This window comes from Peromyscus eremicus, chromosome 3, assembly GCF_949786415.1.
Source record: "Peromyscus eremicus chromosome 3, PerEre_H2_v1, whole genome shotgun sequence".
Classification (NCBI taxonomy): Eukaryota; Metazoa; Chordata; class Mammalia; order Rodentia; family Cricetidae; genus Peromyscus; species Peromyscus eremicus.
In genome coordinates this window covers 98,585,557-98,599,181 of record NC_081418.1, presented here as the reverse complement: position 1 = coordinate 98,599,181, position 13,625 = coordinate 98,585,557, and the positions used below count along the sequence as shown (strand labels likewise).

At 48.2% G+C, this 13,625-nt stretch overlaps 1 protein-coding gene across 1 annotated transcript in view; it reads right to left on the bottom strand.

The window, feature by feature from the left end:
- Antxr1 (ANTXR cell adhesion molecule 1) overlaps positions 1–13,625 on the bottom strand; it is a 169,569-nt gene that overhangs the window by 64,626 nt on the left and 91,318 nt on the right. Inside the window, 2 exon segments of the mRNA XM_059257085.1 lie at positions 9,209–9,287; positions 10,821–10,890. Of these exon segments, the coding sequence (XP_059113068.1) occupies positions 9,209–9,287; positions 10,821–10,890 (149 nt within the window).

Sequence of the window (13,625 nt, the reverse complement as noted above, 5' to 3'; positions counted from 1 at the left end):
TTTTTTCTCTCTCATCAACTCTCAAAACAAGGAAATTTCAAACTCGAGGCAAACATTCTTTAAAATACGTAGAGATAAAATATTGAAGAGTCAATCACTCAAGTGTCCAAGAAAAATAAATCAGCTTGAGTCCTCCCAAACATCTTAATATATTTTTCTGCATCTGAGGGTTATCAAAACAGAGGTGCTGGCAGACTCCTTCTATTTCAGTTTGTAAGCAGTATTTGAGATCCGAGCTCGGCACTCCTGTATTCCTGCGGTCCTCTGCCCTCTCTTGATGATGATGCAGCGGACCACAGGTATATTATTAAAGTAGCTTAAAAAAACAGGACATCGCTTAACCAAACAAAGCCTTGAGTTTTGGGTGGCTCTCAGGGGACTGCTGAGTAAACAGGAGCGCTGTCTTGCGGGTGGCATACCTTGGAAACAAGAAGGTGTGCTCGGATCACTGTGGCTGAAACATGACCTCACGTGTGCGAGGTGCAGGCTGGCTGACCTGCATCTCACAGGGGAAGCCTCTCCAACAGCAACAGCAAAGGTCTCTCAAATTTATTTCCTAAATGTAAAAGCCAGGCTCATCCGTTACACTCTGGAGCGCTGTGTTAACCCTTCTCGGCTCACGTGCAGACTTCTCGCAGACTCGCGGCCGTGGCAGGCATCTGTTGGTTTTGCCAGCCCAGTCACTGATCTGATGCCAAATGGCCTTTACAGAACTCTGCCAAGCTGCCAGTTACCTGCGCTTGGATAGAACCATGACAGAGAGCTCACTCCCACCTGAGACAGACACCTCCACACCTGCTTTAGAATGGTCTTTTCTCTCTGTGGCAGATGTGTTTCCAGACCAACAAGCTCCAATTCCACAGTCTGCACAATACAATAGATTCTGTGATGTTTCTCTTCATCCAGCTTCTCTGGGCTCATTCTGAAGAGCACTCTTGACACTGAACACTAAACTCAAACTTTGGTCAGGTTCTAAAGGCCCATCACCTCCTTCATTTTAGGAATCACACTTCCTTACTGTGTCCAGAAGTCAGAATGTCTTCAGAAAACACATCACTAGGCCAGTCACGCAGAGACCACAGCCCAAGTGCAAGAGCACATTATCCCAAGTCTAACACCGCACGGCCAGTATCAGGATGGCAACAGATTCATCTGGTCCAAGGCTGCTCTTACTTTTAGTGTCCTCTCCATGCAAGTCTTTCCCCTGTTTTCTCAACTCACACCACCTATAATAGAGTGATCCAAAGTGTGTAACTGGCCATCCTTTGTCAAGGCTGAGGATGAAGGTCTAGGATCCACCCATTCGTGCCTCAGGGCTGCAGACTGGTCACCCTAGGCACTGAGCTCCTTCGGCTAAATAATGGAAAGTAAACGAGGGCTTGTCCTTTCTTTGGCTGACCAAGTGCACAAAGCGTGGTCTCCCCATTAACACACCCCTGGTTACAGTCTGCACGTCTGCAGCATGCAAGGTTGGGACAAGCTTCCACAGCAATGCCTTGGGCTCCTTTTCTATGGCTTCACTTTGCCGAAACTCCACATTCTGTCACAGAGTCCCTCTCAAGGTCCCTTTCTACCTCTCCTCCTGTGCAGAATTCCCTTACTCTTCCAGCTGATGTGAAGTTTTAAGGAGAGAGGTGGGTGTGGGAGAGAGCTGGGCACAAGGTGGGATGCTGTTGGTCTGTAAAAACCTGTAGGGGAAGTCGGAGCTTGAGTCCTGGTCCTGCCTTTCTTTGGCATTTAGAAGGGCCTCCATCCTCCAGAGGTATCTATTTGGGGGAACCTCTTATTGAGGTGAAAGGCACTCGTAGGCAAGCTGCATATGTATTCTGGCACATTCTCCCAGTGTTTCTGGAAGGAGCTGTCGGCTTTGCTCTGCAGGAAGGCCACTGAGTGGCTGGTTGGAAAGTAACCCCAGATGTGGTGTGTCTGTGCTAATTCATTATTCATCTAAAGATGCACAGACGTGGAAGTGTCTAGTCTTTAGAACTAGTGGGGGAATTTTGCAGGCCCTATGTCTTACTGCACCCCGAACTGCACAATGTGTACCTCTAGGGTGTCTTCCCACCAGAGCATTTGTGTCATAGCTTCTGGAGGTCAGGGGCTGGCTGCTGTTCCCAGACTCTCTGACCCTCTGTCCACAGTACTGGTTGTACACACACTGGTCCTAATAGGCTATCTCTGTTTTCGTTTGCCACGGTGGCCTCTTCCTTGGACTCGGTTCCTTCACAGGGAGGTCCCTCTGCTGCTAGCTGCAGTGTGGATGATCCATCACAAAGGCAGACTTTGATGGATGTTTTGATGGATGGACTGTTTACTTGACCTTGGAAAACAGAAGGGAAAATGTCTGCTCTCATTTATTCTCTAAAGAGTGCACAGTCTTTTTTTATTATGTTGGAAGATGAGCTTGCCACTCAGTCCAGGCTACTGGACTCCATCCCTACCCGGCTGGTGAAACTGAAGAAGCTTTGGAATGGTGGCTATGCCAGGCATCTGTTTACCTAGAGAGCTGACCATAAAACCAAGCTGAACCTGTGTGTGCCTAAGTCTTTTTAAAGCTATTGGTCACAGATCTGAATTGACATAGGAAATGAGACTGCCTGGTTGGACTCTGTCTGGCGGTGAACCCTGTCCTTTCTGTAGTCACACCTGCAGCCACGGTGGCCTCTGTCTGGCAGTGGTCTCTGTCCTTTCTGTAGTCACACCTGCAGCCACGGTGGCCTCTGTCTGGCAGTGGTCCCTGTCCTTTCTGTAGTCACACCTGCAGCCACGGTGGCCTCTGTCTGGCACATCCCTTTCTGATCAGCCTCAGCAAGGCAGATTGTCCACTTGGGCAAATACCTATATTTATATCAGATAGAGGACTCTAAAAGGAACGTACAGAATAGGCTTTGAATGGAAGGCTGTGGGACTCATACATGAATGGAAGGCCGTGGGACTCTTACATGAATGGAAGGCTGTGGGACTCATACATGAATGGAAGGCCGTGGGACTCTTACATGAATGGACTAGGCTTGAGTCAAGAGAAGAGCTCCTATTTCTTAAATGGATTTTAGTGGCTTTTCTTTTTTTAAACTTTGGATGACAAAGTAAGAATTAGGTGGATATGAAGGTAGAGTCTTGTTGACTGGCTTGTTAAAAATGTAGACTCCTGGGCTAATTCTGATTCTTAGAGTTTTCCAACCATTGTACTATGGACACTTTGAGCCAGACAATTCTTTATAGTGGAGGAGGCATTGAAGATCTCTTTCTCAGTCTCTGTTGTACACACACACACACACACACACACACACACACACACACACACACATACACACACTCGGATATATATTTATAGAAAAATACCACCTGTTGTGAAGAATCAGATCCTGTTATACGTGGTTGTGAGCCACCATGTGGGTGCTGGGAATTGAACTCAGGACCTCTGCAAGAGCAGTCAGTATTCTTAACCACTGAGCCATCTCTCCAGCTCCAGCCATGTTATTTATTTATTTATTTATTTATTTATTTATTTATTTATTTATTTATTTGAGACTGGGTTACTCACTGAGCCTGGAGTTGGTTGTGAAGATCTTCACAGTCTGGATTCAGGATAAAATGATTAAAATTGGAGTGGGGGTGGGGGTGCCAGCAGAATGTCTCTGCTGGTTAAGGCCCTTGTCACCAAGCCTGGATGCGTGAGTTTGATCTTGGGACTGACATGGTGGAAGGAGAGAAGCATCTCTTAAAAGCCATCATCATATGTCCCTCACATTAATAAGTGACTGTAATAAACATTAATGAATAAGTCCCTTAGGGAAGAAGCTGGAAGCTGGAGCGTATCCACAGAAAGGGAAGAGTGGCGGGGATTTCAGAGATGACGGAAGCAGGGCTGCCCTAGGGAACACGGCTTCTCCTGCTTCCAGCGGCTTGACCGCTGCCCTAAGGCCACTGTTTACTTTATTCCTGCACTGAGGAAACATTTTTAGACCAAAGTAGCAAAGGAAGACTGCAGCCCTGCCTTGTTTGACTTATCAGTAAACCGGATTTATTGGTGTCCTGCCCCTAGTTATCTTGTAAACAACATCTTCAAAGGTTTTTCCTCCGGATCCTAAAATCCAGGCTCATTATACCCTAAGAGAGGGAGCGTGCCTCTTTATCAGGGACAGAAAAGGCTGCCTGCCATGGGGCACGTGCAGCAGATCTTGCAAGGGGGTTGGGAGATGTGTCAATGAACTAATGAAGACATCATTCTTTCCAGTCCCTTAAACATGTTGCCATTATCCCAATTACAGCCACGCAATATGGAGTCTGAGAACAGTTAGATCACCTGCCATGATCACGCTCCAGAGTGGTGGGGCTGGGTTTTTTGTTTGTTTTGTTTTACTTTAAACACATTCTCATATAGCTCAGAATGGTCTTGAATGCACTATGTAGCTGAGGATGATCTTGAACTCCTGATCCTCCTGCCTCAGTCTCATCAGGGCTGGGCTGACAGGTGTGTATCACCACGCCCGACTTTGGACATGGGGGGGGGCTTCTGATCAATAGTGTGAATGAATCCCTTCCTTATTCTGTAACCACAGTACATCATGCCATACCCACAACACCCAGGGTTTCTTGCTTTGATATCTGAAGCTGGAGATCATTGTATTTTTATCTTCATTTTGAAAAAAAAAAAAAGGAATTTATCTGACCAGTGACACCACGTGGGTTTTCCTAAATTATTAATTACTGTTTTTAGCTAGGCTCTTTTTCATATAAACTAGGGAGAGAATGGAAGAGTATTCCCCGTTTATTTAGTGGTTAATCAGACTTAGAGCCTTAGGTATAGTTTTATGTTTCTCACCTTTCCTTGGAGATTGTGACTTTTACAACCCTGGCAAGAAACGCAAAGAAACCCTCACAGTGAGGCAGCAGTGAGTCTGACCTTGTGTCACTTACTAGGCGACAAGACCAAGGGTGGGCACGTGTCCTGGAAAGGAGCAGTTGTAAAGCTGAGAAATGGTCCCGGTGAAAAGGCAGCAGTCATGGAACAAGCCGAGGGGAACAAACCCAGTCACAGGTCTGCCAGGGGCCCGAGCCCTTGCAAAGGCCGTCTCTCCCCGGGGCAGAGCCTTTGCCCAGGCATTCCCCTGTAATCATCATTCCCAAGATCACCACTTGGCATCACCTCCTCCAGGGACATTCCATGGCTCTTTTCGGTCCCCTTCTTTCGTCCTTTCAGAAATCCTACAGCATTTACACCTGACTCACGCAACCCTGTTCTCTCTGTGTATGCGTATGTGTGCGGGTATGTACACACACATGTGTGGGTATGTACAGAGCCCAGAGGACACCCCCTGGGGCCGTTTCTCAGGTGCTGTATCCTGCATTCTTTTTGAAAGTGCCTCTCATTGACCTGGAACTTGCAAAGTAGGCCAAGCTGACTGGTGAGTAATCTTGAGGGGTCTCCTGTGTCCACCGCCCCAAGCTGGGATCACAAGTGTGCACTATCACACCTAGCTTTTTAAAGGTGGATGTAGGGATCAGACTTAAGCACTGACCGACTGAGCTGTCTTCCAGTCCCCTACCCCCTTTCTTCATTACACACAAGTCTGGCGGACTCCTTCCTCCAACAGCAACTTTGTGGACTGTTCAAGGGATACCGGATATTCAGTAGCCATTTAAGAAATGTTGGTTGAACAGCATCCTGAATTCTGTCCTCTTTGGGTAAAACATGATAGACTTGTAAAATATTTATTTAAAAGGAGATAATCGTCAAGGAAAGCTCCTCGAAGTCCCAAAACTTGCTTTGTATTGTACCAAATCAGTGATTTTTTTTTTCTCAGCCTCAGGCTACAGTTTGGGGAGGAAAGAGTGTCTGGCTAGACAACCCAATTGAGGTGTGCTGGAAATGTGAGGAAGGGGACTGAATGCTGACGCTTTCAATAGCGGGGCAACTCTGCCAAGTTTACCCTGAGTGTAGAATCTTTTAGTGCTTGAGTGGAAAAAAATCTCTAGCCTATAAAACTGCATGGAATTTCTGCTTCTAGCCAGGGCACTAGTTATTCACGGTGGCTCTTGAAATGCTGGGACACACTTGTCCAAATGGGCACCAAATAAAGCGAGACAAATCTTAGCTTCATATTTTAAAGTGAATTTTGCCTCCAGGTGATGAGCTGGGCAGGCTGTGACAGGCATGGGCAGGGCTAACCTTTTGCTCAGGCCCCAGGGATCTTTCTGATCTAAAAACCACGTCCTCTAGACAAATACTAGCCTGAGACTTTGTCACCCCTGGATGACCATGTCTTCCACCTTGGGCAGTTTTAGTGTTTACTCTGAGCTTCTGCTTGGGCCTGGTGGGGACTGGAGCTCCATGTTTGAATTGGGAGAGTTCTGCCATCTTGTCTGTCTCCTTCACATCACTTTAGTGTGGGTGAGTGACAAGTGTGTATACCACCATGGACATGTCTCTTCTCCAAAGAGTCCCTCTGTTACCATGGGACCCAGGATAGGGGACCCATTTCTCTAGAGAGAATCAGTTAGTTCAAACTGTATGTGTGGCTTCGGTTGACTCTGAACTCAAGATCCTCCTGCCTAAGTCTCCGGAGAGCTGGGGTTACAAGCATGCACCACCCCACCCAGCTAGCTCAGAAGTTTTGTTTAAGCTTCCATGACAAAACACTGAGTGCTGACTAACTGGCAGCCCTCTGCACGTTACAGAGACCTTTTATGTAACACTAGCAACAGCGTCAGTGTGTAAACTCTTACCATCTTCTTTCTCTTGGTTAGGAAACAGAAGTATAAGAGGGATAAACAACCTAGTCAAGGCTACACAATGAGTCACCAGCAAAAATGGATGTCCCGATTTCCCCTCACCCTCAGGTCTCCTGCTCTGCTTTCTGCCTGCCTGCCAGTGGTCATGCCATCCTTTTAGATACAAGGTCTGGCTCTTGGGGACATTCTGGTCCTTCTTTTCTAAAGTTCCATATTTCAGGAAACCCATCATCTTCCCTCCCATGCCACTGACTCAATACAGAACCGGCCTCAACAGCCATGCTGCTCCTGCCGTTCCCAGTCTGCCCGCTGGCTCGCTCCACAGAGTGAGCTTTCAAATGCAAGTCATTTCTGGCAGCTCCTCTCCTCCAAAGCCCAAGTTCTCACAAAGCCCCCCATCCTCTGTCCCTGGTCACCTCACTGACTGTTGCTGTCTTCATCTAATCCCTTGCAGAGACCTACTGCTTCCCTTCTCACTTGGCCTCAGATGCCAGAGGTCTCTGGCCTCAAGGTCTTGACATTAGGCCTCTTGGTTTGAAGCTTTGCACCCTCCCGAAGCCTCCTGTGGCCTCATAGTTAACTTCCTCACTATCGGGGCTCTACTCAAGTGCCACCTCAGTGTGTCCCTCTAGTGTTTGCATTGGAGCACACTCAACGAGGCAGTACCCAGTTCTCTTATTTAGTTTTTCCCTGTCATGTATATTAAGTTTTAATGTAGCATGGGAACATTTCTTCTCTTTACTGGTCATTGTGTATCTCCCACTCTCTGTCTAGTGATGTATTCTAAGTACCTAGGAGGGAGCATCTTATAACCAATGACTGTTTGTGAGTAGGTCAACGAATGGACTTGTATCTCAAATATTAGGGTGGTGATAATTTTCTTATAGGCTAACAGAACAATCTCAAGGAGAAGGAAATGATGCAGAATATATTGGAGAGTGATTTTTTAAATCAAGAGTCCATTGAACAGGAAACTTGGTGACGTAATGGAGAAAGGCATTTGAGATGTTGACGGAGGTTGGAGTGAATTGAGAAGACGCGGTGGACCTTTCCTGGGAGTTATTTAAACTTTGCAACCCACTGGTGAGGCCGTCCTTTCTTCTTCAGAGGCTCAAATTTAAATTAGCAGTCTTGTATTTTCATACCACAGGCTAGGCCAGGCCTAAGACTTTCGCTTTCCAATTTCCCTTGTCCTTGTGGTCTCAAGGGCAATAACTATCTGTCTGTGGTGTGGTCAGACATAATAAATAATTATTAGCTCCACAGGGTGGAGAATGCTTCTAAGCAGGAATTAGGAAGGACAGTCATGTCCATCCTGAAACTCGGCTTCCTGTGCATTTATAAGGTAAATCATTTTTGCCTCATTTGGCTTCATGGCTCAACTGTCACTACTAAGGACACAACACCAATTACTAAAGAGTTCTATCAACATGTTTTCCAATGGTTAACCAGGCTTGACCTTTGTAAATATACTCACTGACTTCCTTCATTGCTAGAAAGATCAAATGGCGAGCATGCACTTAGTTAAAGAACGAATATTTAGATGTAGGTGGTGCTAGAAACACTCCCATTAGGAGATGGCTTCTTAAGATGAGTGAACTGAGCCCCAACTGCCCAGGTAGGCTGAGCTTTGAGACAGTGACCCTGGTCAGAAGGGACTTCATAGGCCCAAGCGTCCTCTGTCAAGCGCCCCCTCCCCACATTACCTCCTCAGAGGACCTTGGGATCACCAACACCAGGGTGCATGCTCAGTCAGTGTAGCATGAGGTGAAGGTGTCACATACACACTCCCTCTCTCTTAAACATATATTTTTGATTTATTGGGTTACATTAAAAAAAAAAAAAAACAGCTCCTCAGGTGATTTTAGGGGTAGTCAGAATGAAAACGGCCTGACAGGAGGGATCTGTGTTGTAGGAGCCAGCAGCGAATACTTTGTGTCCCTAATGCAAGGCCCGGTCCATCTCGCTCCCTGGCTTTATCACTTTTCCATTTTCCCCTAGATTATCCCCACAATCACATAAACAAGTTTCCGTTTTTCCCATCCTTAAATAATAGGTCCTCTATAAATTCTATACCTTTCTTTAGTTGGTACCCATTTCCTGCTCCTTAAAATGAAAGAAAACAAAACACCCAAACTCTTTAAGACACATTTTCTGTGTTGCCCAGTTCCTTCCTATCTCCCCGGTCACAAGTGTGTCTGACCCAGGGGCCCACCCTCACTACTGCCAATCCTGTCGCCTGTGCAGGCCGGTACAACCAGGGCTCCTCCCCAGTCCCAGAGACAGAGAACCCGAGGGCCGGACACCTGCATCACTGATCCACAGTAAACCACACCCTGACCCAGCTGGCATCAGGGCTCGGCGGACAGAACAAGACTCAGAAAACGTTTCATGTTTGATGTTGGGGAAGGCTGGGCTTTGGGAAGAGCAGTTGGAAAAGATAATGGCGATGAGGTGGGAGGCTCTGACTTACGCAGTGTGTGGTGGTGATGATGACGGAACTGGAGATGAAGGACAGGCCGTCATTCATGCTGACCTGCAGGGCCGCTTTCCTGCAAGGACGAGAGAACCAGATGCACTTAGGACGGCATGCTGTGAGCAGCAGCGTCCAGAGCCAGACAGAGCTCGATTCCTTCCCTGTGGGGCCTGAGAGTCTTCCTTGTAGCATGCAGAGGACAGTCTCTCAGGGCCACACACCTGTGACATCCAAGGGATGCTGGGATAGGCTCAGCTGATGTGTCAAGGCGGGATGGTAACTTTGCATTGCAGTAAACTGCAACGGACAAGGAAAGCCTGTCTATTCGATCTGTTTGCTATAGTTCGTGATAGGATAAACCCTTCCTTCCTTCCTTCCTTCCTTCCTTCCTTCCTTCCTTCCTTCCTCCCTCCCTCCCTCCCTCCCTCCCTCCTTCCCTCCCTCCCTCCCCTCCCTCCCTTCTTTTCTTTCTTTCTCTGAGACAAGGTTCTTCCATGAAGCCCTGGTTGTCCTGGAACGCAGCACTGGAGACCAGGCTAACCTTGAACTTAGAGATCCACTTGCCTCTGCCTCCTGAGTGCTGGTATTAAAGTTGTGTGCTACCACATCCTGTTAGATAAAGCATTCTTAAGAGCCATCCAGGTCAATAGGGATAATCGGACAAACTGTAGGCTGCATGCTCAGCTCTTACTAATGTGGACTCAGTGGTCTTATGGGGCAGTTTTGTGGATCCCTGTAAGACTCACGGAAATATAGCTGTGGACAGATTGGTTTGTCTTTTCCAGGCTTCGGTCCGTAAAGTCTCACTGAGATAAGAACTCAGGTCACGCTATATGATTGCGGGCTGGCCCCAGTGTCACAGGCTACTGCAGACACTCAGTTGGAGGTCTCAGTTGGAACAAATAATGAAAGAAGAATTTAATGTTTTCCTTGGAAGCCATCTCCAGACTGGTAGGCATGGTTTGGAGAGGCTCTTTTCTGGTCTCTGAAATCGTCTGGGCTCTCTGCTGGGCCCCACAGTCCTATTGTATGTAGCTCAGGGTGTTGAGTCTCTTGTATGGACATCTCGCCAGTACTTGTTTTAATGGCACCATGAGATGTTCGCTGCATGTGAGTTCAGGGAGTGTGGGTGAACACCCGAGGCTCTGTGGAGGACTGAGAACGGTGATCATGAACCAGCCATGGCACTTATTCACCTTTCTGAGCTTCCTTGTCTTGAGGTGACAGAGAACAGCCACTTTTCAGGGCACACATGATGACAGAGTGATGTAATGCATGTGAGAACTTTCTAGAAATGTGGTTGGGCTTGAGTCAGCAGACCCAGGCTTGAGCCCAGACTCTTCCACCGGTTGCTGTGGGACCCTGAGCAAGTTATTTAAACCCTTCTAGCTAGCCTGAATGGGAGTGCTCATTGTTGTGAACTGCAGAGGATGAAGGAGATACTCAATCACCCTCCTGGTGGCTGGTTTGCCATAGCTTTGGCACCATCCTCATTGGAAGAATCTAGAGAAAGATTCCACTATTACAGTGACAAAAGAGATCGCTGTCCCTCTATCCTCTCTGCCTCCTCTTCCCTGGCTGTAGAACTCTGTGGCCGATGGAAACTTACATGCCAACTTCTTTTAAGATGGGTGCTGGGCACAGCAAGTAAGTGTCTTCCACAGCAAAGGGCTTCTCATCTGCAAAAAGGAAATTGCAAGGTCATGTTTTCCAACTCAGTGTCTTCGGAGGTCACCAACCAAGTCCAGAGGGACCCGATGAAAACAGAGAACTGTGTGAAATGAAAAACTCCTCTTGCACTGAGTTATGGTTGGAATATAAAATGTCCCCTGAGGGCTTACTGTTGAAACCAAGTACCATGCTGGTGGGGGTGGGGCCTAGCCGGGGGAGGTAATCACTGAGGGGCTGTCTCTAAGGCTTGATATTGCCCTAGCCCTTCTGGTAGCACTCTCTTTCTTCTCTTTCTGGTAGTGTACTCTCTGTCTGTATCTCTGTCTCTGTCTCTGTCCGTCTCTCTATATATATCTATATATCTGTGTGGGACCCTGAGCAAGTTATTCAAGTCCTTGAATACAGATGCCATGAGGTGAGGAACCTTTTTCCTTCACTCCCTTCCAACTCGATGGACTGAAACTTCTAAGAATCGATCTCTCTTCTTGTTTACCTTGTGTATTTGTCAGAGCAGCAGAAAGCTGACATATGTGCTAGACCCCCCAACACACAGTAGCACCCCAACATGTGTGGTAGCATCCACTAGACGAGAACTCAAGGCCTCCTTCCTGATGCTGGTCTCCTGGCTCCACGTCCAGCTGAGATAGCCCTCTTACAACATAGTTTGAGTTTCCTTTTCTCTTAGGGATAGCTGAAGGGTTCTAAGGAGATTCACATCTCCGACCAGTTTGAGGGAGGCCATCTCCATGGAGAAGATGCGCTGGCAAACACAAGCGTGTACACCAAAGTACCCCTGAGTTTTAGAAGGTGGGCCTGCTTCCATGACCCTATGGTCAGGTTTCAGGAAAACCCAAATAGGAGTTGTGTTTAATTGGGGAACTGGGAAGAGATGGGGCTTGGCATGAGCTGGGGCTCAGCCCTAGGGTAGTGTGTCCTCAGGTAGAAGGTCTGTGTGAATTGCAGAGTCTGCAGGAGAAAGTCATTCAATACACTCATCTTTAGTACAAAGTATAGCCTTTGCGGAGACAGCTAGCTGATAAAGTATTTTGTGCATGAGGTCCCAAGTTCAGATCCTGAGCATCCATCTAAAAGCCAGGCAGGATGGCAGGCACTTGAAATCCCAGCACTGAGGAGGCAGAGACAGGCAGATCCCTGGAGCCTGCTGACTCACCCGGCTAGCTGAATCACTGCTTCCTTCTTAGATGGCTTGTGGGCAGATGGCTGCAGGGTCTGGATGCTTAGCCAATAAGCTGCTTGCTGCCTTGATAGCACTCAGCTAGTAACAGCCTTGGGAGCTAAGGCAGGAAGGTGTCTCAGGTTTTCTCCCTACCTCGAGAGTGTGTGTGTGTGTGTGTGTGTGTGTGTGTGTGTGTGTGTGTGTGTGTGTGGTGGTGGTGGTGGGGGTCGTCCCCTATGGCTCTCCATCTTAGTTTTTGAGACAGGTTTTCTCAGTGAACCTGGGTCTTCCTGATTCAGCAAGGCCATCTGGTCAGCAAGCCCTGGTTATCCTCCTGGCTCTACCTTCCTAGTGTTGGGATTGATGATAGGCACACATTGCTGTGCCCGGCTATTTATTTCTTTTTCATATGTAGGTGTTTAGGGATTCAAACTCAGGTCCTTATGCTTCTGCGGAGCACTGTACCAACTGAGCCACCTCCCCATCCCAGGATCATATTTCAGATGCAAAAATGGAGGTTCAGAAAGACAGGGTACCATCTTGACTGCACAGCGATAAGAAGCAAAGCCAAGCTCAGACTCAAACTCTGCAGCACCCTGTCCTCACGGAGAGACTTCTGGCTCCAGGGAAGTCTGTATGAGGGACTAAGCCAAACTACCAGACATGGCTGACTAGAACTTGTCCTTACTTCCCTGGGGCTGTGGTTTATCCACAGCTTTTGCACACAGTACCTGTGGTGCAACCCCCCCCCCCCTCCCGCAGAGCCACAGGCAGCCACAGGGGAGCCCCAGAAGGCCTTGTGACTCTAGGCTGCATGCTGTGGTTAGAGCTGGAGGGCTTCTGAGGTGCCCTAGCAGTGAGGCAGTCAGGGCCCTGCAAGGGCTACAAGCACCGGTCCTGTGAGCTCCTGTCCTAGCTAATGAGGGGCGGGAGGCCGACAGTGGCCTTGGCAGCAGGACGTTTCTAATTCTCCTCCTCTTTTCATCTTCCTTTCCTGTTTGGGAGACCAAATATGTCTGGGGCTAAGCAGACGGGAGGATGGAGGGCTGTGGCTGCTTGGGGTACAGCTCTGATGTCCCTGAGGTTGAACCCAGGCTGGGAGGCTTGTGGGCTAGCTCCGGAGAGCTGACATTTTCTGCTCTGAGAGGGACTGTTTGGTTTGGAGCCTGTTTTCACTTTACCACAAAAATGAGTGGCGTTTTTCCTCTCTCTCTAAACAAAGGAGGGCCATTTGGTTTCCATAACTCAAGTCATCTGACTCCTTCCTGGAATGGCCACTTGGGAAGCAGGGCATAGACTTCCTCCTCTGCCACAGAGGGGCCCGTGCCTGGTCTGGGGGCAGTGCCAGCCCCACGGCAGCCTCTGCCAACGCCAGTGTGTTGTGCTGTTTATGGGGCCATAATCCATTCCGAGGACAATGCGGGCCCTGCTTCTCTGCACACTGGGTGGCCATCTCACTTCACCGCTCACTGGCACCGAGTAAAAAGCAGTAATGGAGACCAGGAGCTTGGGGCACTCTGCATGGTTTTGTTTGCAACCAGGGAGAAAATTAGAGAGGGGTGGGAG